The sequence below is a fragment of the Megalobrama amblycephala genome, linkage group LG15, assembly GCF_018812025.1.
Source record: "Megalobrama amblycephala isolate DHTTF-2021 linkage group LG15, ASM1881202v1, whole genome shotgun sequence".
Classification (NCBI taxonomy): Eukaryota; Metazoa; Chordata; class Actinopteri; order Cypriniformes; family Xenocyprididae; genus Megalobrama; species Megalobrama amblycephala.
Genome location: NC_063058.1, coordinates 1,018,300 through 1,044,505, shown reverse-complemented (window position 1 = coordinate 1,044,505; position 26,206 = coordinate 1,018,300). Strand labels below are relative to the sequence as shown.

The following is a 26,206-nucleotide window of genomic DNA, read 5'->3' as shown; positions in this document are numbered from 1 at the left end:
GGAGGCATTTTATTCCAAAAATACTAAAAATGTCATTTCCATGACAGAAACATTAAACTTTTATAGTTTGTAACCCCAGTGTATCTGCAGAAAGAAGAGCAGCAGTGGATTGCAGTCACATGAAGCTCCTGAGGACGCTGAACATCTGCTGATGGAGCTGCTCTATTCTGAGAGGAACAGAATCACCTGATGATCAAACATGAGCTTCACTGTCCACACTTTATTCTCTGAAATGAGTCAGAAGAGTTGGACTAATGGAGAGATGAGGTTTGTTCATGTTCATCAGTTTATAATGAAACACTGTCAGTGTCTGAAGCCTCTGGACTGCTGAGATCGTCCTTGACTCGGTTAGAGAGTAAGAGCTCCAAGAGTTCAATCCACAAAACTATTAATGATCCGCTGGATTCAGAAAACAGGTCACGTCTGTGAGCAGTTGTGTTTGTGTGAATGTATGAGGGTGAGTGTGGTCTGAAACAAAGACAAATGATGAAAATTAGACACAAATATGAACAATCCTTCTGTTAAACTGTTACAGATATTAAACATTTATCATCATAAACATAAATGAATAAAAACAATCAACCATCATGTGAAATGCACTGACACTTCCACAAATATCATGTAGTGTGACAAAGTAATCTTGATCTGGTAACAGATTAACAGACATTAATATATCAATAAAGTGAATGGAGTATCAAACACATGGACTGCGTCTGAAATCACATACTCTCTTCAGGTACTTATTTTGAACAATTACTTCATGACTGCTAAAAAAGTATTTTCTGTATAGTGTGAGTGTGTGTATGAATGTAATCTGGACGTACTACATCTGCCATGATGTCATTATCATGTGATCTTCAGTTGTGTCGCTTCACTGTCATTCACAAATCCTCTCCTGTGGCCTCATGGGATAGTAAAGTGTCCATCAGACGCACACTTCAGAATCTCACCGGAAGTAGTAGATCATCCGGTACTTTTATCCTGTTATTTTACTGTGATCCACAGTTATTAATACTGTGAATTCACACACACTTATTTTGTCACATACTGTTTTTGACCTACTATATAGTAGGGAAGAATGTGATTTTGGATGCAGTCATGGTCTTAAAGGAAATGTGTGTAGAAAATGTAAAAGACATGTGACCCTCTAGTGGTGAAGTATGGAAGTGCAATTAAAGGGATTGACTTTCCTACTGTAAATAATACAGATAATATTGTAGGGGAAGGTTTTGCAGGGACAAGCATCATTCACATTTTTACCACATTTTAGTGCAGTTTAGTAAGGAATGTAAGATAGTAGGCTATGTTACATATTTACTAAACACATCATAATAAATAAAGTCTCTGAAAGGTTAGATACACCATTGTGTTGTTTGTGATCCTCCATCAGCAGCTGCAGTATCTCTCAGCTGTATCAGTGCATCACTGTGACGTCTGACTGACCGAGGTTTTTGTACCACTCTTTATCACTGTGTGAACACAAGTTTACTGTTGATGCTGTGTCTACTCAGACAGTAATAATCTCCTGTATCTTCAGTCTGGACTCCACTGATGGTCAGAGTGAAATCACTGCCATAGTCAGATCCACTGCCACTGAATCTAGATGGAGTTCCTGACTGAAGGCTTCTTATGTAATAAATCAGGAGTTTAGGAGCTTCTCCAGGTTTCTGCTGATACCAAGACACACAGTCATTACAGCCAGAAATCGGCTGACTGGTTTTACAGCTGATTGTAACAGTTTCTCCTTGTTTGATGGATTTTATTGCAGGATCTTGAGTCACTGTCACTTGTCCCCAGCTCTCTGAAATGAACATATTTTACTCATTAATGGTTATTGGACTGTAAATGAGATGTTGTTGTTTATTTTGCAAGATATTTATAGAAGATATTTACCCTGAATGCAGAGAGTGAGAGTCCAGATGAAGAAGGTGATTGTGTTCATTGTTGTTCTTTTGTCTTGTGTGATGATGAAGATTGTGTCTGTTCTGCTCTCAGTCATGAAGTGTTAAACTCACAGCACTATAAACACTCTCAGAGCACTGAAGCATGTGTCACAATGCAAAGTGACTGTCTCTATTTAAATCATTATCCTGAAGACTGTAGATCAAACTCATTTTCTAACAACTTCCTCATGCTGTGAAACATGTCAAACACATCTATTGACAGAATCATGTATATCATTGATTTGGTCATTATTAATATTTTGTAAGGTCACTGAACACTTTCTGTCATTCATTCTACACTGTTCTGGGCTCATTATTAGTTCATGTAATAAACTGCAGCAGCTCTTTGGTTTCATTGTGTTTCTGAATGACACAATATCAGTGTTCAGGGTGGAAGATTTCTCAGTTCTCTGGTACTGAACAACATCCATGAGCTCCAGCAGCATTAAAACACACTGTGCTCTTCTACTGTGAGGAACTGCAGTGTCAGTAATGGAGCGTCTAACAGTTCAGTTCAACAGCCTAACCGTTCAGTTCTGGGTGCTGGAGACAATCAGTGGCGGCTTCTTCATTAGGGCAACAGAGCGACCAAAGTGAGAAAGGGACGATTTTGTCAATCACATTCAACCACAGTGTTATGCTAGCTGTCACTGCTAGGCTGTTTGTTCTGCCTCTGGATATAGTCCAATCAGCGTCGAGTCACGCTCTGTGGAGTACCGCCTCTTTTTGGGCGATTTCAGTCTGGCCGAGATTTGCCCCGACTGCTCCCATAGACTTCCATTCAAAGAACTTTTTTTTTCGAACTGCAGGCACTGCAATGCAATCTCTATGGGTTTCGAAAGGGCTAGCACTAACGTTCCTTCATCGTCATATGTAACCTTTACTTGTGCAGCGATTGGTGGAAACAAACATACCTCTATTTTTTTTAAGCTGAAGTGACATCCAATAATTTCCTCAGTGCATAATTTACATTTCACAGACATATTCTCCATCTGAAAATGTTAGAAAGTTGAAAAAATATTTACATTTTGCTGTCAGGTGTGCAAGCACAAACTTCCGTGAACGAGAGCCGCCAAACAGACGGAGTTCAATCTGAGTAAAATACATTTTGCTAATTTTTTTTTTTTTTTTTTTTTGGCTAACATAATAATTATGCCATATGTAGAATTTTGAACCTACAACTAAGTGTATTTGTACGATAGCAGTAACTGTGTAAAGTGACTGTAGTAGGGTAATCAATGTAATAATAATCATTAGTCTGTTCTTTTGTTTTTATTTCTTTTCATTTTTAGTTTAGTGTATTTAACTTCTGCTTTAAAAAACATTTTGTTTTTAGATTGTAAAATTACAATTTTAGAATATAGCCTAAGCCTAATGTGATTTGACCCCTTTTTTGAACATAATATAGCATATCTTGTTTTTATAGAATTCAATGTGAACATTGTTTCTAGGACAATATTGGGCAGGATGTGAAATAACATTTTTTTTTTTATTAAAAACAGATGTTTGTTTTTTTTTTTTTTTTTTTTTTTAGATCCCAGCCCTATGGCATGCTTTAAATACTGAATTTTCCATGTTTTAGATAATTAGTAAAGATACATTATTATATCACTTGTTAAATGGTTATTTAACAATTAGCCTATTCATGCCTGCATTTCTAAAATGTCTTTTTTTTTTTTGCAACCCCCATTTTTTTTGGCACCAGCCGCCACTGGTGTTACGGTGTGTTATGCAGGAGAGATGAGGCAAATACGGAGATCTACAAAACCAGTGGGTTTAATGATAATCCAAGAATACAAACACAGCAAGAGACATAAACACAACCTTAACATAAACAGAGAACGGACAGGGAGTGAAGGGAGTGGGTCCATTATAAAGGTAGTGATGATGATTAAGTTCAGGTGTAGATGATGAGTGATGATGAGGAGATGACAAGGGAAGTAAGTGCAGGTGTGGAGACAAGAATGGTGGATAGAACAACCGGGAGGGGGGGTGGGTGCCCTGGAGACCTCATGCAGGTGCAGGGAGAGGAGTGGACAGGAACGGAGGTCTCCAGGGCGGATCCATGAACCATGGCGGGTCAGGAGCCGTGGGCAGCCATGGGGGGTCAGGTGCCGTGGGCGGCCATGGAGGGTCAGGTGCCGTGGGCGGCCATGGCGGGTCAGGAGTCGTGGGCAGCCATGGCGGGTCTGGAGCACTGGTGGGCTCTGGCGATCCCGAAACCCCGCCCAGGAGTTCCCCACCCACAGGTTCAGGAACGGGTACTAGCCCCCCCCCCAAAAAAAAAAATACTTGGGGAGGTTAAGGAGAGTCTTTAGGAGTTTAAGGAAGGGAGTGGTTTTGTGGGCAGGAGTAGGCTCGTGGCAAACTGGAGCGGGCTTGGCTGAAACTGGAGATACTGGCTCGGCGGCTGAGACTGGAGATGCTGGCTCGGCGGCTGAGACTGGAGATGCTGGCTCGGCGGCTGAGACTGGAGATGCTGGCTCGGCGGCTGAGACTGGAGATGCTGGCTCGGCGGCTGAAACTGGAGATGCTGGCTCGACGGCTGAAACTGGAGATGCTGGCTCGGCGGCTGAAACTGGAGATGCTGGCTCGACGGCTGAAACTGGAGAGGCTGGCTCGGCGGCTGAGACTGGAGAGGGGGGTGGGCGCCCTGGAGAAACTGGCTTGCAGGAGATTGGAGAAACTGGCTCGCAGGAGACTGGAGAGAGCCTGCCCTTCTTCCTATTCCTCCTCTTGGTCCACCCGGACACAACAGAGGGGTGTGGCTCAGATAGGGTGCTGGGGAAAAGCTCACTGGAGGGGTATGTGGAGGAAGAGGTAGACGGACGAACTGGCCAGGCCACCAGTGTCTCTGGGGGTACTGGACGAGATGAACAGCCGTTTAAATACAAAATTAAATTTATAGTATCAGTTAAGGAAACATAATCGTCAGGTTCACAAAAGCGGACTGTGTCCTCGTCCAGTCCATCCAGAAACAGGGCGATCAAATGAGCATCCGACCAGTTCGTCAAACTAGCCAACTCAACAAACTCCTCCACATACCTCTCCAGCGAACGTCCATACTGGAGGAGCCCAACCAGACGATCCGCCGCCGACATTTGTGTGGGAGGCATGGGAGAAGCTGGAGCCTGGGAGTTGAAGAATAAGCCCATGTTGTGGATCACCGGCGGTTGGGTCCGTTCTTCTGTTACGGTGTGTTATGCAGGAGAGATGAGGGAAATACAGAGATCTACAAAACCAGTGGGTTTAATGATAATCCAAGAATACAACACAGCGAGAGACATAAACACAACCTTAACATAAACAGAGAACGGACAGGGAGTGAAGGGAGTGGGTCCATTATAAAGGTAGTGATGATGATTAAGTCTTTCTTTTCTTTCTTTCTTTTCTTTCTTTCTTTCTTTCTTTCTTTCTTTCTTTTATTTCAAACAACAGCCAATAAAAATCAAATAAAATAAAATATGAAATACAACAATTGTGTTACCACATAAAAAAGAAACAATATCTATAAATAATCATCAATTCATTACATGTGTCTGAAAAGGAGCGGGATGAAGCAAAAGCTTATTATTTACCCACCCCTTATACAACCATTCCGAATGCCATTATATATTAAATATTTTTCTATATATATTATATCTTCATAACACATTAACAAATAAACCTTATTTTTTAAACTCAAACCAAAATTTACCTTTTATTCCAAACCACCCATCACCCTTAAATCTTAATACAATCAATCTTTAAATCCACCCTCACATTCACTCTTGTTCATCCTCATATCCTTTTAGTAACTCGTTTTTATACTTTTTAAACTGTTTAAAGTTTGTACAATATTTTAACACCTGCTCCAAATTATTCCACAACCTCACCCCACATATAGTGATGCACATACTTTTTAGAGTTGTTCTTATTTTAAGCTTTTTAAAGTTTAATTCATCTCTCAAATTATATCCACCCTGCCTCTCCATAAACATTTTTTGTAAATTTTCCGGAAGTAAATTATTTCTTGCTTTAAACATGACTTGTACATGACTTGTACCGTCTTAAATTTAACCAAATCAATAAACTTTAGTGTATCTGATTTCAAGAACAGTGAATTTGTGTGTTCAAGATATCCTACATTGTTTATGATTCTGATTGCTCTCTTTTGTAGTGTGCAGAAGGACTGAAATCCGAGGGGATTTTTATTGCACAACAGGCCCCTGATTTTTATTGCACAGCCTGGTTCTTTCATTAAAGGCACAGTGCAGACTGTCATAGTGGACAATCTGGGAACACATGGATTTGCTGGCTTTGTGGAGAGTCTCTTCACTGAATATGTGTGCAGGTTTTGTACTTCAGGAGAATTTCAAACTTTTTTCCAGTACAAAACCTGAGTTCAGGTTCATCTGTGAGTTCAGATGATTTCACTCTCAGAACTTAGAGATGTTTGAACCATATGTCAGGTCGGCAGTCGACACTGAAAAAGCTTGTTGTGGTGTAAAAAGACTGTGTTTTTTCTGCAAGTCTTTCACATTTCATCGTCTTCGTCGGTATCCACTTGATATTGCTCATGATCTATGTGAAGGAATTACCAGTAGAGCTGACACACTGTCTACATTTGTGAATTTCTAAGAGATTTTTCACTTTCAAAATTAATTAAATGAGAAATTTCTGTACAAATTGACAAACAAAACACATTTCCCTCATATTGTTCCACATGCTTTAATGTCCATCACAAGCATTGGAGGCAATGCTCATGAAAATTGGAGGCTTTTAGGGTTTTTCCATTCTTGGTTGGACATCTGGTAGCTCCAGATGAGTCAGCTTGGCAGGTCCTCATGGAACTTACTAAGGATATTGTTGAGTTGGTTGTGGCATCAGTAAACACTAATCAATTGCCTTCCTTGAAAGCAAAATTCGTGATCATAGGCACGGGTTGCAAGTTTTCCTGACATGAAGCTTTTGCAGAAACATCATTATGTGGAACACTATCCATTACTGATCAAGTTCTTTGTATCTTTAGGAGGGATGTGGACACTCAGATTTGAGGCAAAGCATCACTTTTTCAAGCAAGTTGTTCATTACATTAATTGCTTTAGAAACAATAAGGGTTTTCACACTTGAAATGGTTATCCCTGGGTCATTCTAAACCCCGGGTAAACAGATTCCTGGGTTATCTTGCTTCACGTTTCACACTGATCATAATTTACCTGGGGTTAACAATTAATCCTGGTATATTCATAAGCAGACATTTCACATTGTCATTCCTAAACCCTTGAGTTGTCCGTGGCCTTTCTGGTTAGCTTACCAGTTTTTGCTGAGATCATCCAGATGGTTTAGTAGTGGAAAAGAGTTTGAGTTTCATTGAAAAAGAAATGAGTGTTTGGTATTGGGAGGATTTCAGAGCTTTCGAATTGTGCTCCATTTTGCAAGTTTCTCTCATCATAATGCCACTTGCCGTCTACTAACCACTGGCAGATTACCATATTGAATCCACGCCAACGCTCATATTTATAAAAACGGTCTTTGAAGTGGAAAAGTGTTTAGCGCCACGTCAGGGTCTGAGTAGACGTACACACTTTTCCTTGTCAGATTACTGCAGGTTTTTGGAAATCTAAGCTATTCTTGCAGCTCGCCATTCTAAATGAAAGGATTTGGACGATGACTGGTGATTTTATATGTAAATGACATTAATTAGGTGTCGTTTACAACACAGAGAACTGAAACCATTCAGCTGAGCGCAAGTTCAAGATTCATTTGCGGTTTATAAGATTTCACGTCTGAATGAGAGGCGTACACTTCGATTTCTGTGTGTACGTTTCATTCTATGAATCACACGTACACACATCTGAGAAATGATCCTAAGATCAAATTTAGGACGGTTTCTGTGCAACATTTTATAAATGAGGCTGCAGAAGATTGGACCGCTCATCTGGGATACCAGACAGAGTTGAGAATTTGATGCAGTTCATCAATCATTTGGTATTGAAAGACACTTCCAGCTTCAGTACATGGATGCAGACATCAACGAATTCATGAATCTGTCATCAATTCATGACATAAAAAACAGAACTACTATCAAGTTGATCTACTTGCACATGGACACTGATTATCCAAGCCCTGACTGTCCAACTGAGCAATCTTCAAGTGCTTCAGAACCATCTAGAACTGAAGAAAGTGAATGCTCAATCCTTTCCTCTTTTTCTTTGTTGTTCTCTGGAGTAGATTCAGATGACACTGTGATTATCCCAAAATCTGATGCAAGAACTTCAGGCAATATGAGTACAGAAATGGCCACAAAAATCCCCCATTCCTAATTTTCCATATGATGTGGAAGTGCAGCTTCAATGTGCCTATTGAACATTTTTGTTGAAACTGTAACCTCTCTGAAGATAAGTTCAGGACTCAAATCTGGAATCTTGGAAAAGATGGCTGTGGATATTTTCCAGTACAGTACATACCCACAGGATCCCCAGATAGATGGTGTTGCAAAGGTACCAAGGATTGGTGGTACAGCGGGTGGAATATTCATCCTCAAGCACAAAATGGAAAATTATAGGAAAAAAGTTATAAGACAAAGATGCACAGCATTGGTTGTCTGGAACGCTGCTCTTAATTCATTGAAGAACAAGGCCAGGGATAAATGCTTTCTAGCCAAAAATGTGAAGAAACCAAAGACAGCAGAGGTTAACTTTTGACCTGCTAATCCAAGCTGGAGAAACAGATAAAAGACTTGAAAAATTATCTGATCTACTGATTGATTTCATTGACTGAATCAGTAGTAAAAGAAAAGTTGTCCAAAACTTTCACCAAGGAGAAATGTGGTAGAGGACAGTCCAGTTTTTTGAGGACTGCACTTTTTCAGATTGAGGAGGTAAGGTCATATTTACTCTTTTCTCATTTACTCTTCATTTGTGCTACAGTTGATGCTCTCCTCATCATGGGTTATAGGGATACTCCACACAAAAAGGAAAATTCTCGCATTTACTCACTCATGTGATCCCACATGTAAATGTCTTTCTTCTTCAGAGGAACACAAACATTTTAAAGAAATAATTCCTCTCTGTGAGTCCATATAATGCAAGTGGATGGGACCTCTAGAGTTGACAAAGGTCATTTCTGTTGAAAAGGAAGAAACTACTACTACAACCACACAAAACAAACACAATGGTAATTCCCAGTTAATGAATCAATGTCTTTTGAAGCTAAATCAAGTGGGGATCTATAGATTTCCATCATGTTTTCGTGTGGTTGTAGAAGTGTTTCTACCTTTTTAGATAAAAGTGGAGGGAGAGGGTTTTAATTGTGCTTTTGTTTGGTGGAATTATATAAAGCAGCAGTATCGACATTATGCAGAAGTGCGTCTGTCTAGCGTCAGTGACGGAGTTACAGGATTTATGGCACACTGTGTGAATGTCCGTGAGTTAGGAGTATTCAGCCGTGATGTGGGCTGTTTGTTTGTGCCATGCAGAGTTACATTATTTCATTGTAGTGTGGATTGAGGAGCATTTGTGGGATGCTTTTAGTGATGGCTGTTTCCATGGAAATGTTTTCAATCTACCATGGAATAACCTGTGTTAATGGAGTCGCCATTTGACAGAGATTTCTACTATGGGTTTGGTTGCTTATTAGTGACCTAGCTAGTGATCCTTACTCTTGGTGTGTGTTGTATTTACACAGTTAATGTCTGAGCCAATGCAATAAAACTTTAAAGGTTTCCCTTTAAACTGCTGCTTGAATGTCTGCCATTCATGTTTGCTTCACCACAGATGACTGCTTGGACAACGAACTGTATTCTCGTGGCTGTTATATTGTTTCTGGGACCAATCTTTGGAGCTGTGTGAGATACACCTGGTGCTTTACTCCTAATTTTGAACTGTCAAATGTATCAACTCAAATCAAAACATTGAGGGGGTGTACAACGGGCAGTTATCCATAAGTGAGTTTCTCTCTCTCTCTCTTATTCTTTTTGGGATTGATTTGTTTTTGCTTGTTCTAACTGTATTGTGATTTAATTGATTTGTTAATTTTGTGTTCTTTTTTGTATTTAGTTATTTTGGAATTTGCTTGTGGTTCATTTAGTTTGTAAACCAGATTAAGAGAATGTATTTAAACCTGTATATATTAGATTTACAGTGGGTACGGAAAGTATTCAGACCCCCTTAAATATTTCACTCTTTTTTATATTGTAGCCATTTGCTAAAATCATTTAAGTTCATTTTTTTCCTCATTAATGTACACACAGCACCCCATATTGACAGAAAAACACAGAATTGTTGACATTTTTGCAGATTTATTAAAAAGAAAAACTGAAATATCACATGGTCCTAAGTATTCAGACCCTTTGCTCAGTATTTAGTAGAAGCACCCTTTTGATCTAATACAGCCATTGAGTCTTTTTGGGAAAGATGCAACAAGTTTTTCACACCTAGATTTGGGGATCCTCTGCCATTCCTCCTTGCAGATCCTCTCCAGTTCTGTCAGGTTGGATGGTAAATGTTGGTGGACAGCCAGTTTTAGCCATTCAAGAACAGTCACGGAGTTGTTGTGAAGCCACTCCTTCATTATTTTAGCTGTGTGCTTACGGTCATTGTCTTGTTGGAAGGTAAACCTTCGGCTCAGTCTGAGGTCCTGAGCACTCTGGAGAAGGTTTTCATCCAGGATATCCCTGTACTTGGCCGCATTCCATCTTTCCCTCGATTGCAACCAGTCGTCCTGTCCCTGCAGCTGAAAAACACCCCCACAGCATGATGCTGCCACCACCATGCTTCACTGTTGGGACTGTATTGGACAGGTGATGAGCAGTGCCTGGTTTTCTCCACACATACCGCTTAGAATTAAGGCCAAAAAGTTCTATCTTGGTCTCATCAGACCAGAGAATCTTATTTCTCACCATCTTGGAGTCCTTCAGGTGTTTTTTAGCAAACTCCATGCGGGCTTTCATGTGTCTTGCACTGAGGAGAGGGTTCCGTCGGGCCACTCTGCCATAAAGCCCCGACTGGTGGAGGGCTGCAGTGATGGTTGACTTTCTACAACTTTCTCCCATCTCCCGACTGCAATCTCTGGAGCTCAGCCACAGTGATCTTTGGGTTCTTCTTTAACCTCTCTCACCAAAGGCTCTTCTCCCCTGATAGCTCAGTTTGGCCGGACGGCCAGCTCTAGGAAGGGTTCTGGTCGTCCCAAGACATCTTCCATTTAAGGATTACGGAGGCCACTGTGCTCTTAGGAACCTTAAGTGCAGCAGAAATTTTTTTGTAACCTTTGAGCCAGATCTGTGCCTTGCCACAATTCTGTCTCTGAACTCTTGCAGGCAGTTCCTTTGACCTCATGATTCTCATTTGCTCTGACATGCACTGCGAGCTGTAAGGTCTTTATATAGACAGGTGTGTGGATTTCCTAATCAAGTCCAATCAGTATAATCAAACACAGCTGGACTCAAATGAAGGTGTAGAACCATCTCAAGGATGATCAGAAGAAATGGACAGCACCTGAGTTAAATATATGAGCGTCACAGCAAAGGATATATCAGTTTTTCTTTTTTAATAAATCTGCAAAAATGTCAACAATTCTGTGTTTTTCTGTCAATATGGGGTGCTGTGTGTACATTAATGAGGGAAACAGAATGAACTTAAATGATTTTAGCAAATGGCTACAATATAACAAAGAGTGAAAAATTTAAGGGGGTCTGAATACTTTCCGTACCCACTGTACCTTTATAGTCTTTAGAAACTTTTGCTAAATATTGTCATTGTGTTGTTTGTGATCCTCCATCAGCAGCTGCAGTATCTCTCAGCTGTATCAGAGCATCACTGTGACGTCTGACTGACCGAGGTTTTTGTACCACTCTTTATCACTGTGTGAACACAACTTTACAACTTTACTGTTGATGCTATGTAAACTCTGACAGTAATAATCTCCTGTATCTTCAGTCTGGACTCCACTGATGGTCAGAGTGAAATCACTGCCATAGTCAGATCCACTGCCACTGAATCTAGATGGAGTTCCTGACTGAAGGCTTCTTATGTAATAAATCAGGAGTTTAGGAGCTTCTCCAGGTTTCTGCTGATACCAAGACACACAGTTACTACAGCCAGAAATCGGCTGACTGGTTTTACAGCTGATTGTAACAGTTTCTCCTTGTTTGATGGATTTTATTGCAGGATCCTGAGTCACTGTCACTTGTCCCCAGCTCTCTGAAATTAACATATTTTACTCATTAATGGTTATTGGACTGTAAATGAGATGTTGTTGTTTATTTTGCAAGACATTTATAGAAGATATTTACCCTGAATGCAGAGAGTGAGAGTCCAGATGAAGAAGGTGATTGTGTTCATTGTTGTTCTTTTGTCTTGTGTGATGATGAAGATTGTGTCTGTTCTGCTCTCAGTCATGAAGTGTTAAACTCACAGCACTATAAACACTCTCAGAGCACTGAAGCATGTGTCACAATGCAAACAAGTGGGCAGGATTTACAACAGACAAACTAATAAACTCTCTACATATAAGATTTGGTATTTCAATTGGTCTACTTTAGACATTCAAGTGACTGTAAGTAACTTTACAAATACATGTCAACTTATTCTACTTATCCGAACCCAAACCTAACACTCTTCTACAGTCTACTGATACACTAATGAGAGTTAGTCGACATGTAGTTGAAAAGTTACTTAAAGTTAGAAGAATATCAAAAGTGGACCATCGAAATAAAGTGCAACCTAAGATTTTACATTCAGATTGATGTTGTTTATAATAATTGTAAATATTGATTATTGTAAAATTTTTAATTTTAATTATAAATGTTTTTTGTTTATGTTTGACAGTCTGATGAGACACTAGTCTTTGACTTTATATGAACATCACTCAGTGTGGATGAAGCATTTTCAGCTTTCAGTGCCGCTGTAGAAATAATCTATTCACTCTCATGATTCATTTATATAAGGTGAATGTTTCTGATAATATGTGACCAAGATAAAGTGAGCAGAATTCATCTGGTCATGTGATCTCAACATGGAGGCCACCATAAGGAAGACAAATAAAATATTTTTTTAGGCCCCTAAAAGACTATAGTATCATGAAAGTATATAATTTTTTACATATTTGTCAAACACAATAATTATTTCTTTGTGAGTACAGTTATGTACTACATCTTTAAAAACGTTAACATTGAGATGTTAACAAAATGTTAACACTGAGAAAAAGTTTTACTGTATTTAGGGTAAACAATATATATATATATATATATATATATATATATATATATATATATATAATGGTGTTTTGATGAAGGTTAGTTGACATGTAGTTGAAAAGTTACTTATAGTTAGTAGAATAGTTATTGAGTTATACTTATAGTTAGTGGATCATTGAAACAAAGTGCAACCTAAGATTTTACATTCAAATTGATGTTGTTGAATCATTTTGTAATAATTGTACATATTGATTTTTTTTTTTATTTTTTTATTTTTATTTATGTTTGACAAACTGATGAGAAAGTCATCTTTGAGTCTTTGACTTTATATGAACATCTATCAGTGTGGATGAAGCAAGTAAACAATATCATATATATATATATATATATATATAAACGATATATATGATGGCCGATCAAAACACTGCTTCAGCTTTGGAGCGTTATGAATCATCTGTGTCGAATCAGCAATGATATCAAGTACTAAATAAATAAATTTTACTGTTTTTAGAGTAAACCTGAATTAATGGTGTTTGTGAGTCCTGATGTCCTGTTATGTTCCTGATGGTGTTCATCAGGACTCATAATCAGGTCATGTGACACTAGATTAAACAATGTTCATATGAAATGTTCAGAATTATTGATTAATTTATTTGAAACTGCAGGTTTTTCTGTGAATCATGATGATTGAGCTTCATATGAAGAACAGAAGATCATTATGAGAAACTCCACAACATCATCCATGATAAAAGAGGTCAAAGGTCACCTCAGAGGTCACAGATCATCAGATATATTTCTATAAACAGTGTTAAATCAGACATCATTTAGTCCAAACTGAATGTTGTGAGTGTTGAGAAGATGTGAGTTTCTTCTAATATCAGTGTGTTGAAGTGTTGTTTCTCTCTCTCTGCTGGAGTTTGTGTTCACTCGAGTGGAATAGAGGTTTTTGTACGACCGTTTCATTAGATTGTATCACTGTGGTGGACTTTCGGTGGAGGAACTAAACTGGTGCTCGGTAAGTCCTTTTAATTAACTATTTTTAAAAAAATACAATTTAGATTTTAAAACAAGAACAACATTTATTAATCATAATTAGTATTAGATATTGTGTAATGCTTTACTTGGATGCATGTTATAATGCCTTATATCTTGTCATAAAGTATTGAAAGATAAAATGCATCATAATATTTCTAGATTCCTTGTTAGATCTGAAACTGGATGTTTGTCATGTTTTAATGCATTATACTTTCTAAAGTTATAACAATGAATAGATTATAATGAGGTATAATGTGGTTACATTATTCACAGTATCAAACATGTATTATGATGTGTATTAAAATACATAATTCATCAATAATACTTGGTAACATTAACTTAAAATCTGATCTATAAAGCATTATAAACATATTCGTAATGTACCTTATAATGTATTATATATTTTCATAAACAATTATAACCAAAGTTAAAATGCATTGTAATATTTGCAGATTCTGAAATGCTTTAAGTCATTATACTTTCTAAAGGTGTGTTCAATTAATAAGTTTTAAAATTTATTATAAATATGATTACAATTATTCATGAGATCAAGCAGTGCATTATAGGGTGCATTAAAACATTTAAAAATCCATTATAAAGTGTTTAAGTAAAGTGTTACAAATTGTTTTATAATTATATTATCTAAACATTCAGAAAAAAAAATATAAACAATTCATGTAGTTATTGTAGATGTATTTCATTGTCAATATCATACATTTAAAAAAATGATTACAGAATGTAAATGTTACTGTCTGTAGTTCAGTAAATGATACTGAATCTCTTTTGTTCATGTTGTGCTCATAATTCAGTGCTTTATAATAAAAGCACAATTTATATCAAATATGTTTATAGAAATGTTTAATTTATTGTTTTCTATTTCTTAACAGTGATCAAATTTAATCTTGGTCTGAGCTTTAGTCACAAAACTGCAGTTTAAAATAGAGTTTCATGTATATAGTGATTGTGTAGTTTGTATATTGTATATTATATCAGCTCTAGTGATGTTGAATGTCATGAAGGATCAGATTGTCATGATTTCTGCTGCTGTTGAAATGCTGTGAGTGAAACAGTGTGTTTTCTTTGTGTTTGTGAATGTGTTGTGTTTGTCTCCTGCAGCTGGTCCCACAGTGAAGCCCTCAGTGTCTCTGCTGCCGCCCTCTTCTCTGCAGATCTCTGGAGACTCAGCCGCACTGCTCTGCCTGCTCAGCTCTTACTCTCCACAGGGGGCGCTGGTGAGCTGGACACTGGACGGGTCAGAGGTCACCGAGGGGGTCGTGACCAGCGCGGAGAGCCAGCGGGACGGCCGCTACAGCCGCAGTAGCGTCCTGACCCTCAGCAAAGCACGCTGGGAAGAGGGAGAGGTGTACGTCTGCAGAGTAACACATGATGGAGCTCCTCATGAGGTCTCGTTCCACAAGAGCTCTGAGTGCTGATGTTTCTCTCCTGAAGATGAGCCGTATCTGAGTGTCCTGTGTCAGGCAGGATTCACATGAGTCTAGTGCTGCAGCTGTAGTGATTTACAACTCAATACTGAAAGAGAGCTGGCGTGTCAAAGCACTGTGTGATCTTTCAATCTGCTGTAACATTCAATAAAGCTTCTCAACAAGTTCACTTTGTGTCTGACAACATCATTCAACTAACAGATGAAGATGCAGGTGCTTTTCACAAGCTTGATGTAGCAGAAAATAAAGTCAAATAAAGCTCTTGGGGTTTGAACATGGTCTCTGGAGACAGAGCTGCTCTATTCTGAGAGGATCACAATCACTCCACCCTGACAATGCAAATGGGCTTTTCAGTCTCACTGTTTGATTGGTCACATGATCTGGACTGGAACACACCAGTTTCACTTCTGCTGAAAATGTCAGGATGAAAATAGATATATGAAAATGTCATGAAAATCAACTGAATTCAGTCTGTTCAATTTGATTGACAGGGATCATATATTACACCTAAAACATGATGATCATATTGAAACACTGACTCATTCTCTTCAGAAACACAAGATTGATGTTGATTTAGATGATCTAGTGTTATTAGTGTTTGTCTGTGATCAGTGTTGTGTGTGATTGTGTTGTATGAGCAGCTGCAGCTGAAAGTCATGTTTGTTGGTTGATGAAGAAGAGCTCTTGATCATGTCATGTTCAGTTCATAGAGCTATAAACACATTCAGAGCAGTGAAGCATGTGCCGCTCATGTAAAACACCCTCTGAATGCAAAAGACAGAAGAGAGATCAGGACCATATACATTCAGAGTCCAATAGTTTTACTGACAGGGTTAAAAGAAAGGCTTTACATCACCAAATCACAGTAACAGTAAATATACAGAGTCAGACACACACATTCACACATCATTCTCTACAGGACACAACTGAATGATTCCTGCTGTATCAGTATCAATGATCTTGCTGCTCAACATTCAAACACTTGTCTATTGTTTGCTGTAGCAGTGCAGTGTACTTTCAGAAACCCTCCACCTCCCCCAGCTCCACCTGTCCAGATCTGCTATGGGGTGATTCATGTTTGCTCGTACAGCAGCAGCATGTTGTGTGTGTTGGCAGTGGAAAGTCCTGTACTCTACAGCAGATATAATCAACAGCAGCAGACCAAACACATGAACATTGTCATATTCATTACCATCACAAACTCTCCAAGAATTGTCATGTCAGAAATCTAGTTCAGTCATGAAACTGAAGATGGCACAGGCTTCGATCGCTCCTTTACATGCAGTCTGTAATCGATCACATCAATACCAAATGACTCAGGCTGATTGGTCTCTGCTGATCCTGCAGCCAATGAGATCCCTTCTCAACATTTAATAGTCTGGTTCAGTGTTTGCTGTAGGATAGTCCTGCATCGCTATAAGAGTTCCTCAGAAATTCCGACACTTAAGAGAAGTCAACAATGTTTTACCATTTCCAGATACAATGTTACAAACAAAATGCAAATGTTTTATTGAAGTTGTAATCTATTAAATGCAATATCAAATCATCTAATACCATTAAATATGAAGTGTCTTCATAATATGTGTTATTTTATTAAATTATAGGGCTTGTTTTGTTTGTTTTTATTTAACTCTTGGGGGTCCCTGATAATAAAACCATCATGAAATGTGGATAAACAGAAAAGGCTGCACCACTTCAGCCCCTCATTTCATTGAACAAACGTGTCATATATAGATCCAGTGTGCAAAAGTCCAAAAACGTTTCCTGAGGGCGACACCATGCCATAGAGGAATAAAGAAACAATTCTATAAGTGAGTTAACTTCAGCAAAACTTGTATGTAATGTTGTATTTTCAGTGGTTTAATCGGGAACAATTACTGGGACACCATAGGAAGATTTATTGTTTCCCCTTTAAGCATTTGCGCTCATGCTGTATGTCGACGGGGAAGCAGAGGTCATTTTGCTGTTTCACTTTTATCCTGTATTTGCTTTACTGTCTCTTTATATCATAATCGCTGTATTTATGATGTTAGAACATTTTTAAGGGTTTCTGTCATAATGTGCATCAGTGTGATCAGTGAATTTTCCTTTAAAGTGCTGCTTTTAACCAGTGAATTTTAGCATCTCATTTACTCACATGTGTCTTTCTCTGCAGGGATGAGAGAGTAGACCTTCTGATGTGTGTAAACTAATCTTACCTCACAGTTTATGATTTGATGAAGGAGGAGGCCATAAAATAAAAAAGGTTGAGAAACGTCTCGGGTTACTGATGTAACCATTGTTCCCTGAGTAAGGGAACGAGACGCTACGTCAATGACGTGATGGGAACCCTCTGTATGATGTGTTCGTGAAGCACCTCTGTATCCAACCAATGAGGAAACGAGACGTCAGAGGCGGGTGACGTCATGGACCAGGAAACTATAAAGCATACCCAGAACAAAGAACGCTAGCTTCTGGAATTTGTCTGAAGCAAGACGCTCACAGGTATGCAGGGGGTACGGCAACGTGACATAGCGTCTCGTTCCCTTACTCAGGGAACAAGGGTTACATCAGTAACCCGAGACGTTCCCTTTCATGGGAACTATCGACGCTACGTCAATGACGTGATGGAAACGCTATCCCAACTACGCCGTATCACCAAGTACCTGTCTGTTATCTTGTAGACAGAACTGAGGACCCCGGAGAGGAGCCTACATCCATGTTGTAAAACCTAATAAATGTGTGCTGGGATGACCATCCAGCAGAACCACATATGTCATTAATGGATACTCCTGACATTAAGGCCTTTGAGGCCGCCATACCCCTAGTAGAGTGGACACGGACAGCTAAAGGAGATGGCTGTCCGGCCGCCTCATAAGCAAGTGAGATAGCCTCGACCACCCACTTGCTCATTCTCTGCTTAGATGCTGGGCCTCCTTTCTTATGAGACCCGTAACACACAAACAATTGAATAGTTTTGCCCCACAAGGCAGCTCTGTGGACATATAATAATAATAATAATAATAATAAGTTTTATTTATATAGCACCTTTCCAGAGCTCAAGCCCTGCATCTAAAGCCCTCACTGGGCAGAGCAGATTGAGTTTCTCCTGATCCGAAGTTGTAAATGGAGGAAGATAGAAGGCCTGAAGTACGATGGGACCTGGGACGTTGTTGGGGACCTTAGGCATATAGCCTGGTCTAGTGTGCAGGAACGCTTTGACCATTCCAGGTGAGAATTCCAAACACAAAGAAGCAGCTGAAAGTGCTTGAAGATCTCCTATTCTTTTAAGAGATTAAATAACCAGTAGAAATATGGTCTTTAAGGTTGAGGAATTTCTCTGAAACTTCCTCTAGTGGTTCGAAGGGAGCCTCAGCTAACCCTTCTAATACCACAGCAAAGTCCCAGGCCGGAGTCCTTGTACGTACTGAAGGCCTAAGCCTCAGAGTTCCACGGAGGAAGCGTATAAAAAGGGGGTCTCGACCTACCGAGGAATCCCCCCAGAGGAGCATGGCCAAAATGGCCGCATACACTTCCTCGTGGAGGGAGCTCTGGAGTGGAGTATGGTCTCCACCCCCCTCAGTTGGGAGAGCAGCATCTATCTATCACTCAGAGTCCAGGCCCACAGTCTCCGTAGTTCTGGGCGTGGATGAATTATCATGCCGCCCGCTTGAGACAGGAGGTCCTGCCTGAGAGGAAGCTCCATCAGGGAGCCATCTAGAAGTGACACTAGGTCTGAGAACCATATTTTGGTTGGCCAGTACAGGGCTATCAATATTAGACTGACCCCATCCTGCCATACTTTCTCCAGAACTCCCGGGAGCAGAGCGAACAGGGAAATGCATACAGACGCAGCCTCGGCCACGTCTGTACCTTGGCATCCAGACCCAATGGTGCTGAATGAGATAGGGAGAACCACAGTGGACACTGGGTTGATTCCCCTGAAGCAAATAGGTCGATTTCAGCTCAACCGAAGTTTTCCAAAGTGAGCTCCACACCTCGGTGTGGAGACTCCATTCCCCAGGCCTCGGCCCCTGCCTCGACAGGGCGTCTGCTCCCACATTTTAATGCCCTCAGGTCTGGAAGGAAGTATTTTACTGCAAGAAACACTGCCATCATTTCCAAACGATTTATGTGCCAGGAACTCTGATGGTCCTCCCAGAGACCCTGAGCTGAGTGACCACTCATGATCGCCCCCCAGCCTGTGAGGGAAGCATCCGTCGTAAGCATTACGCGACGACGAGAAGTCCCCAACACGGGTCCTGAGACAGGAACCAAGGCTTTTTCCACATGACCAGAGCACGAAGGCATCGCCACGTGACTTTGATCATGCGAAAAGGATTTCCCCTCGGAGAAAACCCCTTGGTCCTGAGCCACCACTGTAAGGGTCTCATGTGCAGAAAGCCAAAAGTTATCACATTGGACGCAGCTGCCATAAGACCCAACAGTCTCTGAAACTGTTTTACAGTAAGTGACTGGCCTAACTTCACCCCTTTCACGGCCCTGAGAATGGAACTCACACGAGCAGGGAATAAATATGCCTGTATCGTGGTGGAGTCCCAAACTACCCCTAAGTAGTTGGTAATTTGACTCGGAACCAGCACACTTTTCTTGGCATTGAGCCTCAGCCCAAGCTTCTTCATGTGTGACAGAACAACATCTCAATGTTGAACTGCCAACTGTTCTGTTTGAACAGGGTGTGCCTCATATGTCCTGAAAAGTGAAGCTCCGGGCTCTTTGATCGCCCCCTGGAGGCTGGATGCAGTACAGGTCATAAACCCGGCCCGCTCAATGCAGATGAATGAGACTTAAGTTAAAACATAAAAATAAATTATGCTTCAAATAAAATTTTCCGAAAGATGGTTTTGGTCATTTAACTCCCTGAGGTCTAAAAATGCGCCGGCGCGTTTTGCAGGATTTTTTTCACATTGCAGCAAAACAGACAAAACAGATTTCTTGTCATAGAGACGTAAGTAATATATCAATTGAAACTATTGAATATCTTCTTTTATTTGTGTACACTCAGAGTAAAAACACAATGTTGTGCTTTTTGTAAAATAAAGGAAACTAACATGATGCGTGATCTCTCCTCTCCCTCTGAACGAAGTCCAATCTGATAGTTCTCAGAAAATGAACTGTAACTTATGAATACTAATGACAAAAAAATGACACTTACGTATAAAGAAACGTTGAAATGTCAGATTTTAAATCGTGCAAGTCAAATCGAAAACAAACATTCTGTGTTTATGTAATCTGTATGAAAAGAGAGCCATGTCAGAAGTCTGTGATTCAGCTCATTACCCGCTAATGCGGCCACGCCCACGGAGCCAGCGCTATTCAGACGCAAATTCAGAGGCAACACATGCATACATCGTCTCAATCGTGTATTTATTGTCTTGAAAAGTGTTTATTTGGATGTTAAAGCAATGGTTAGCGATCTCTAGAAGACATGCCGTTAGTTCCTAGTTCCTTTTCTTCTTTATATGAATTTGTGGCCTAAAGGTGTACAGAGAGCGCCCTCCGGCTGCAAGTATGAATTAAAAACACCATTCCTGAAATGTCCTCTTCTTCTTTAGAAAAATTTGTGGACTAAAGGTGTACAGAGAGCGCCCTCCGGCTACAAGTATGAATTGAAAACACAGTATCCAGCACTCATAGTGATGACAATAAATATTACTTCTCAGTATAGAAAATTGACATAAATATATAAGAATCCATCAATATTTCTCCAAATGTGCATGATTTTAAGCTAAAAGCCTATATGAAATGCCATAGAGGTAACATAATTGTTCAGACACTTTGCATCACAGAAATACATTATATATGTATACTTTTGTACATTATAACTATTTACATATTTAACATGACATTACAACATCATTTGATTAATTTATTCCTCAAGACAAAAAGGTCCCTGATAATTGGACGGGACACAACAGTTGAGCCACATCTGATTCACACTTCCAATCAGTGTAAGTGGTACAGGGGAGTCCCAGATGTGGAAGGACTTCACTCTGGCTATCGCCCTCTCCACTATAATCCTGAGGCGGGCAATGGCTTGGGTTTGTGCTGTTTCTTCCTTGCTGAATTGTGCTGAATGCTTAAAAGGTGGAATGATCAGCTTTGCTCCAACTTCAGCGAGGAGGTCTTCAATAAGGAAGCCCTTATCTGCCATAACATCGTCCCCTGGCTCCAGTATGGGAAGGATTCCACAAATTTTGGTGATCTCCTTGTCTGAAATGCAGCCAGTGTAAAGAGGTGAGATGAATGTAATCAAACCACAGGGAGCTACTCCGATGAGGCCTTTCAGTGTTGTTCTGTTCTTGTAGTTGGAAAAGGTTTCTGACTGCAAGGTCAAGGATGAGGCGTTCTCCAGAGCAATTTCTGTGCAATCCAGAATGACCCTGACATTAGGACAGTATTTCTGGAATTTCGGTGGCATACTTAATTTGACCTTTTCCCTTTTGATCCAGATTTTAACTGAGGACAGCACAATAAAAAGATAATTAGCCCAGGTGATGGTAACCCTGCTGACAGTGGCAATGCTCACATTAAACATGTCAGCAATTAGCTGCTCTTTCATGCCCACAGCAACCCGGAAAGAGTACATCAAACACTCATCAATTAATGGCATGATGCGAGGTGGGCTGGGTTCAGGACAGGCTTCATCCCCAATCCTCTTTGCCTTGGTCCAGTACACCAGTCGAGAGGCAGATGGTGCAATAGACTCCCAAAAGATTCTAAATAAACCCTCAGATGGAAATTTAGTGTAGAATCTGATTTGGTCATCTGATGCACAATATCTGCTGAAGAGGGTGGGAGATGGCAGGTCTACTCTCTTCAGTCTGGCTTCCAAATCTTCAATGTAACCCAGGGCCTCATCCAGTGCTCCTGTAAAAACAAATCAATTATATTAGTTAATAATACTATAAATTGGTAATAATACTATTAAAAAATATGCACTAATAATAATATTTTGTATTAATTGAAAAACTTAAATATAGCTTGCTTCACATTTACAGACCTCTATGTGGTACATAAACAAAGGATACATTAGATTTTGTTTCTCTTTATATTAATAAAGAGTCTCCTTAATTCCCTTTTGAGTGGTGCTGTAACAATTAAAACTGTGTTTCTAACACTAAACACTGACACTTTTGTTTCTTACACTGACCACCATAACCAGATAACAGGAATAATACATTTTTAAATGTGTATTATCCCCCAACTAAAATTTTCTCAGACACCATGAATACTACTAAAGGATGCTGATATATCACATTTTAAACCACTTAAAACATACTTGCAATGATGTGTACATTTTATATTTATAACACAACTGTAATGTTTATATGTTATTTAAACCTTACCTGCGGGTGGGTGTCTCACATAATCGTGATCCATTTTAATAGCCTTAGAAGCTGCACCATTGTCATCCGCCTGGGAGGGGACCAGCTGACGTTTGTTCACCCTTTCAAATACAGACTCCCTTTTGAGTGGTGCTGTAAAATTGTTCCAAGGGAACAGGCTTGGGACAACACCACTTTTAAGACGACTGATGGTTGTTCCACCGAAGTAATCCTCCTTGGCAAAGTGTCTGCTACAGACGTACTGTAAGTGTTGCCTTTCCTCACAGAGAAATTCGGCCCTTCTTCTCTTCTTACAGCATGAATCCACAAATTTCTTGTTGCTTGGTCAGATGGAAATGAGTGAAAAGAGAGGTAGGCTATGGTTGCTTTTGGTTACAACACGAACAACCCGGGACACAACAAAAACTGTTTTTTGACTCTGCCATTTTTGCATTTCCCGCTATCTACTTCTACAGTAACAGAAAGTGTCTTTGCATGTTCTCAACTAACTTCCGGTTAAAAATGCGGAAGTGTGAAAAAGGTCTATATTCTTTAATGAAAACCCAATCCATGCGCTGCCTCGGCAAGCGCGAGATCCGAGCTTTGCGTTAGACTTTTATTCCCTCGAGAATAAAGCCAACAGGAGTGGAGCTACAAAACTCCCGTTAGTGCATACTTTTCTTCGGGACATTTTTATGAATGAACACTGTCACTGTCAGTTGTGAGCTGACGTGCATGCTCCACTTCCAGCAAACAACACATAAATCACGTGTCCCAACTCGCTTTGTAGTGTAGCACAGGGGAAATGCGATTCAAACTGCTGTTCACTATTGATTTGTTATAAACGTGTGATTTTGAAACACGATATGTGTGTGACTGTGAGGTGGCGATCCTCAGATCGATATCACAATATCCACCTCCTCAGAGCTGGACATGTGAATATCAGTGCCTCAACCCGGGGGAAGAAACCGCAGAGCGTGCTTCCACCTGGGAGACGGCACTGAACCTGGCAGGTGAAGGCAGAGAAAGGGCGGCGCCCGTCTCTAACTCCTCTGTCAGATCCATTTGTGAATCCCACGAACGGAGCCTCCGCCCTGCCTCAGCAGAAGCGGGACCCGATCCGCGGGGAACACTGGGAGTAAAGTTGCGTCCCAAATGACGCACTATACACTATGCACTATGCACTTATACACTATGTACTTGTGCACTATGCACTCATCCATGTAGTGCGTGAATTGTATAAGGTTATTTTGTCATTTAATAACGGAGTCCGATCCTCCCTACCCCTCCACTACGTAATTAAAGCTGCGACAGTTGAGTGCACGAAGTGTCCAACATTCTAAACTTCGTTTTTTCCGTTAATTTAGTGCATCATCCGGGTATTTAAAGTGTACTTTTTCTTTTTGGAATTTTCAGTGTGAACACACTCGCACTATTTATACTTAAAAACATCATAGAATAGTGCACAAGTACGCGAATTGGGACACACCTTAAGTTTTTACAGTGCACACAGACGGCTCCCTCGAAAGCTGCCTGGGCATACTCGAGTCCCATTTCACTGCTGTTTCTGGCCATAATACGTGTATTTTTTATATATAAATATATGGATTGGTGTGAGATACTCTTGTCCTCAGACGAAGAGATTGTGACTTGTTTATATGTGATAAGACAAACAACACCAAATAAGACACACAAGATACAGAGAGCGCTTGCTGAAGACAACAGAAGCTAGTGTTCTTTGTTCTGGGTATGCTTTATAGTTTCCTGGTCCGTGACGTCACCCGCCTCTGATACAGAGGTGCTTCGCGAACACATCATACAGAGGGTTCCCATCACGTCATTGACGTAGCGTCGATAGTTCCCACGAAAGGGAACACTACACTAGTGTCATCACATGACACAACGTCAAAGTGACTGACAGATAGAGAACTCAGTTATGTAACAGACACGCCATCTAGTGATGAAGCATGGAAGTGCAGTTAAAGTGACGGACTTTCCTGCAGTTAGATTACATTGTAGTGGCAAGTTTTGCAGGACCGAGCACCTCTAACATTTATATAATATAAAGATTGTGTTACATGCTTAGTACATCAAAATAAATAAATAATCTGTCTGAAAGGTTTGATACACCATTGTGTTGTTTGTGATCCTCCATCAGCAGCTGCAGTATCTCTCAGCTGTATCAGTGCATCACTGTGACGTCTGACTGACCGAGGTTTTTGTACCACTCTTTATCACTGTGTGAACACACAGCTACTAGGACAGTGTAAACTCTGACAGTAATAATCTCCTGTATCTTCAGTCTGGACTCCACTGATGGTCAGAGTGAAATCAGTTCCATATCTAGCTCCACTGCCACTGAATCTAGAAGGAGTTCCTGACTGGAGTCTGTTTATATAATAAATCAGGAGTTTAGGAGCTTCTCCAGGTTTCTGTAAGTACCAGGCTAAACAATCACCATCATACACTGCACTGCTGGTTTTACAGTTGATTCTGACTTCTTGTCCTGGTTGAACTGTTATTGATGATGGACTCTGAGTTACAGTGTACTGTCCTCTACACTCTGAGAGAGAAAAAAGAAAAGAAAATTAAACAAATTTCACATTTTAAAATAATTAATCATTATGAATATTTTACCACAAACCTTGAATAAACAGTGTGAGAGTCCAGATGAAGAAGGTGATTGTGTTCATTGTTGTTCTTTTGTCTTGTGTGATGATGAAGATTGTGTCTGTTCTGCTCTCAGTCATGAAGTGTTAAACTCACAGCACTATAAACACTCTCAGAGCACTGAAGCATGTGTCACAATGCAAACAAGTGGGCAGGATTTACAACAGACAAACTAAAATACACAATGATCATTTACATTCTGACTAATGTTATTTTTAGTTAGTTCAGTAGTTTAAAAAAAAAAAAAAAATCTGACTACTGGGACACTGAGGATCAGTGTTGGTGGTAACATTAGTAATGAGATTAATTTTTTCAAGTAGCTAGTAAAGTAATGCATTACTTTTAAATTTACAACAACATTTATTTTATTTATTTATTATTATTATTTTTTTTTTCAAATAAGTTACTCAAGTTACTTGTTTTCCCATTTACAGACTGACAGCTCTCTTGTCCTCATCTTGAGAGAAATAAAGTGCTGAGGTGTTGTGTATGAACGATGGTTATTGTATAGACTAAATGTGAACATGCATTTAATCATCAGTATTCCTCAAAATGAATAAAAACTGTGAAATGCAATCTTGAAATGTATTTAATTTTAAATTTTATTGCGGA

The 26,206-nt window shown here is 39.8% G+C and overlaps 1 protein-coding gene, 1 pseudogene and 4 gene segments (V, D, J or C); 1 reads left to right on the top strand and 5 right to left on the bottom strand.

Annotated features, from left to right (window-relative positions):
* LOC125247270 overlaps nucleotides 1–15,765 on the top strand; it is a 213,203-nt gene extending 197,438 nt beyond the window's left edge. Inside the window, 2 exon segments of the V gene segment in view lie at nucleotides 14,107–14,134; nucleotides 15,271–15,765. Of these exon segments, the coding sequence occupies nucleotides 14,107–14,134; nucleotides 15,271–15,587 (345 nt within the window).
* The window catches only part of LOC125247272, a 241,774-nt pseudogene that overhangs the window by 196,325 nt on the left and 19,243 nt on the right, over nucleotides 1–26,206 (bottom strand).
* The window catches only part of LOC125247268, a 93,370-nt gene that overhangs the window by 60,081 nt on the left and 7,083 nt on the right, over nucleotides 1–26,206 (bottom strand).
* Nucleotides 11,641–12,413, bottom strand: LOC125247280. The segment is given in 2 exon segments: nucleotides 11,641–12,124; nucleotides 12,217–12,413. Coding segments are annotated over 2 exon segments (501 nt in total).
* Nucleotides 21,323–23,806, bottom strand: LOC125247260. The gene is made up of 2 exons (XM_048158530.1): nucleotides 22,946–23,806; nucleotides 21,323–22,466 (listed from the first exon to the last, which is right to left on the bottom strand). The coding sequence occupies exons 1-2, from the start codon at nucleotides 22,977–22,979 to the stop codon at nucleotides 21,466–21,468; spliced, it is 1,035 nt and encodes a 344-aa protein (XP_048014487.1). The 5' UTR covers nucleotides 22,980–23,806; the 3' UTR covers nucleotides 21,323–21,465.
* On the bottom strand, nucleotides 24,351–25,751 carry LOC125247284. The segment is given in 2 exon segments: nucleotides 24,351–25,487; nucleotides 25,569–25,751. Coding segments are annotated over 2 exon segments (435 nt in total).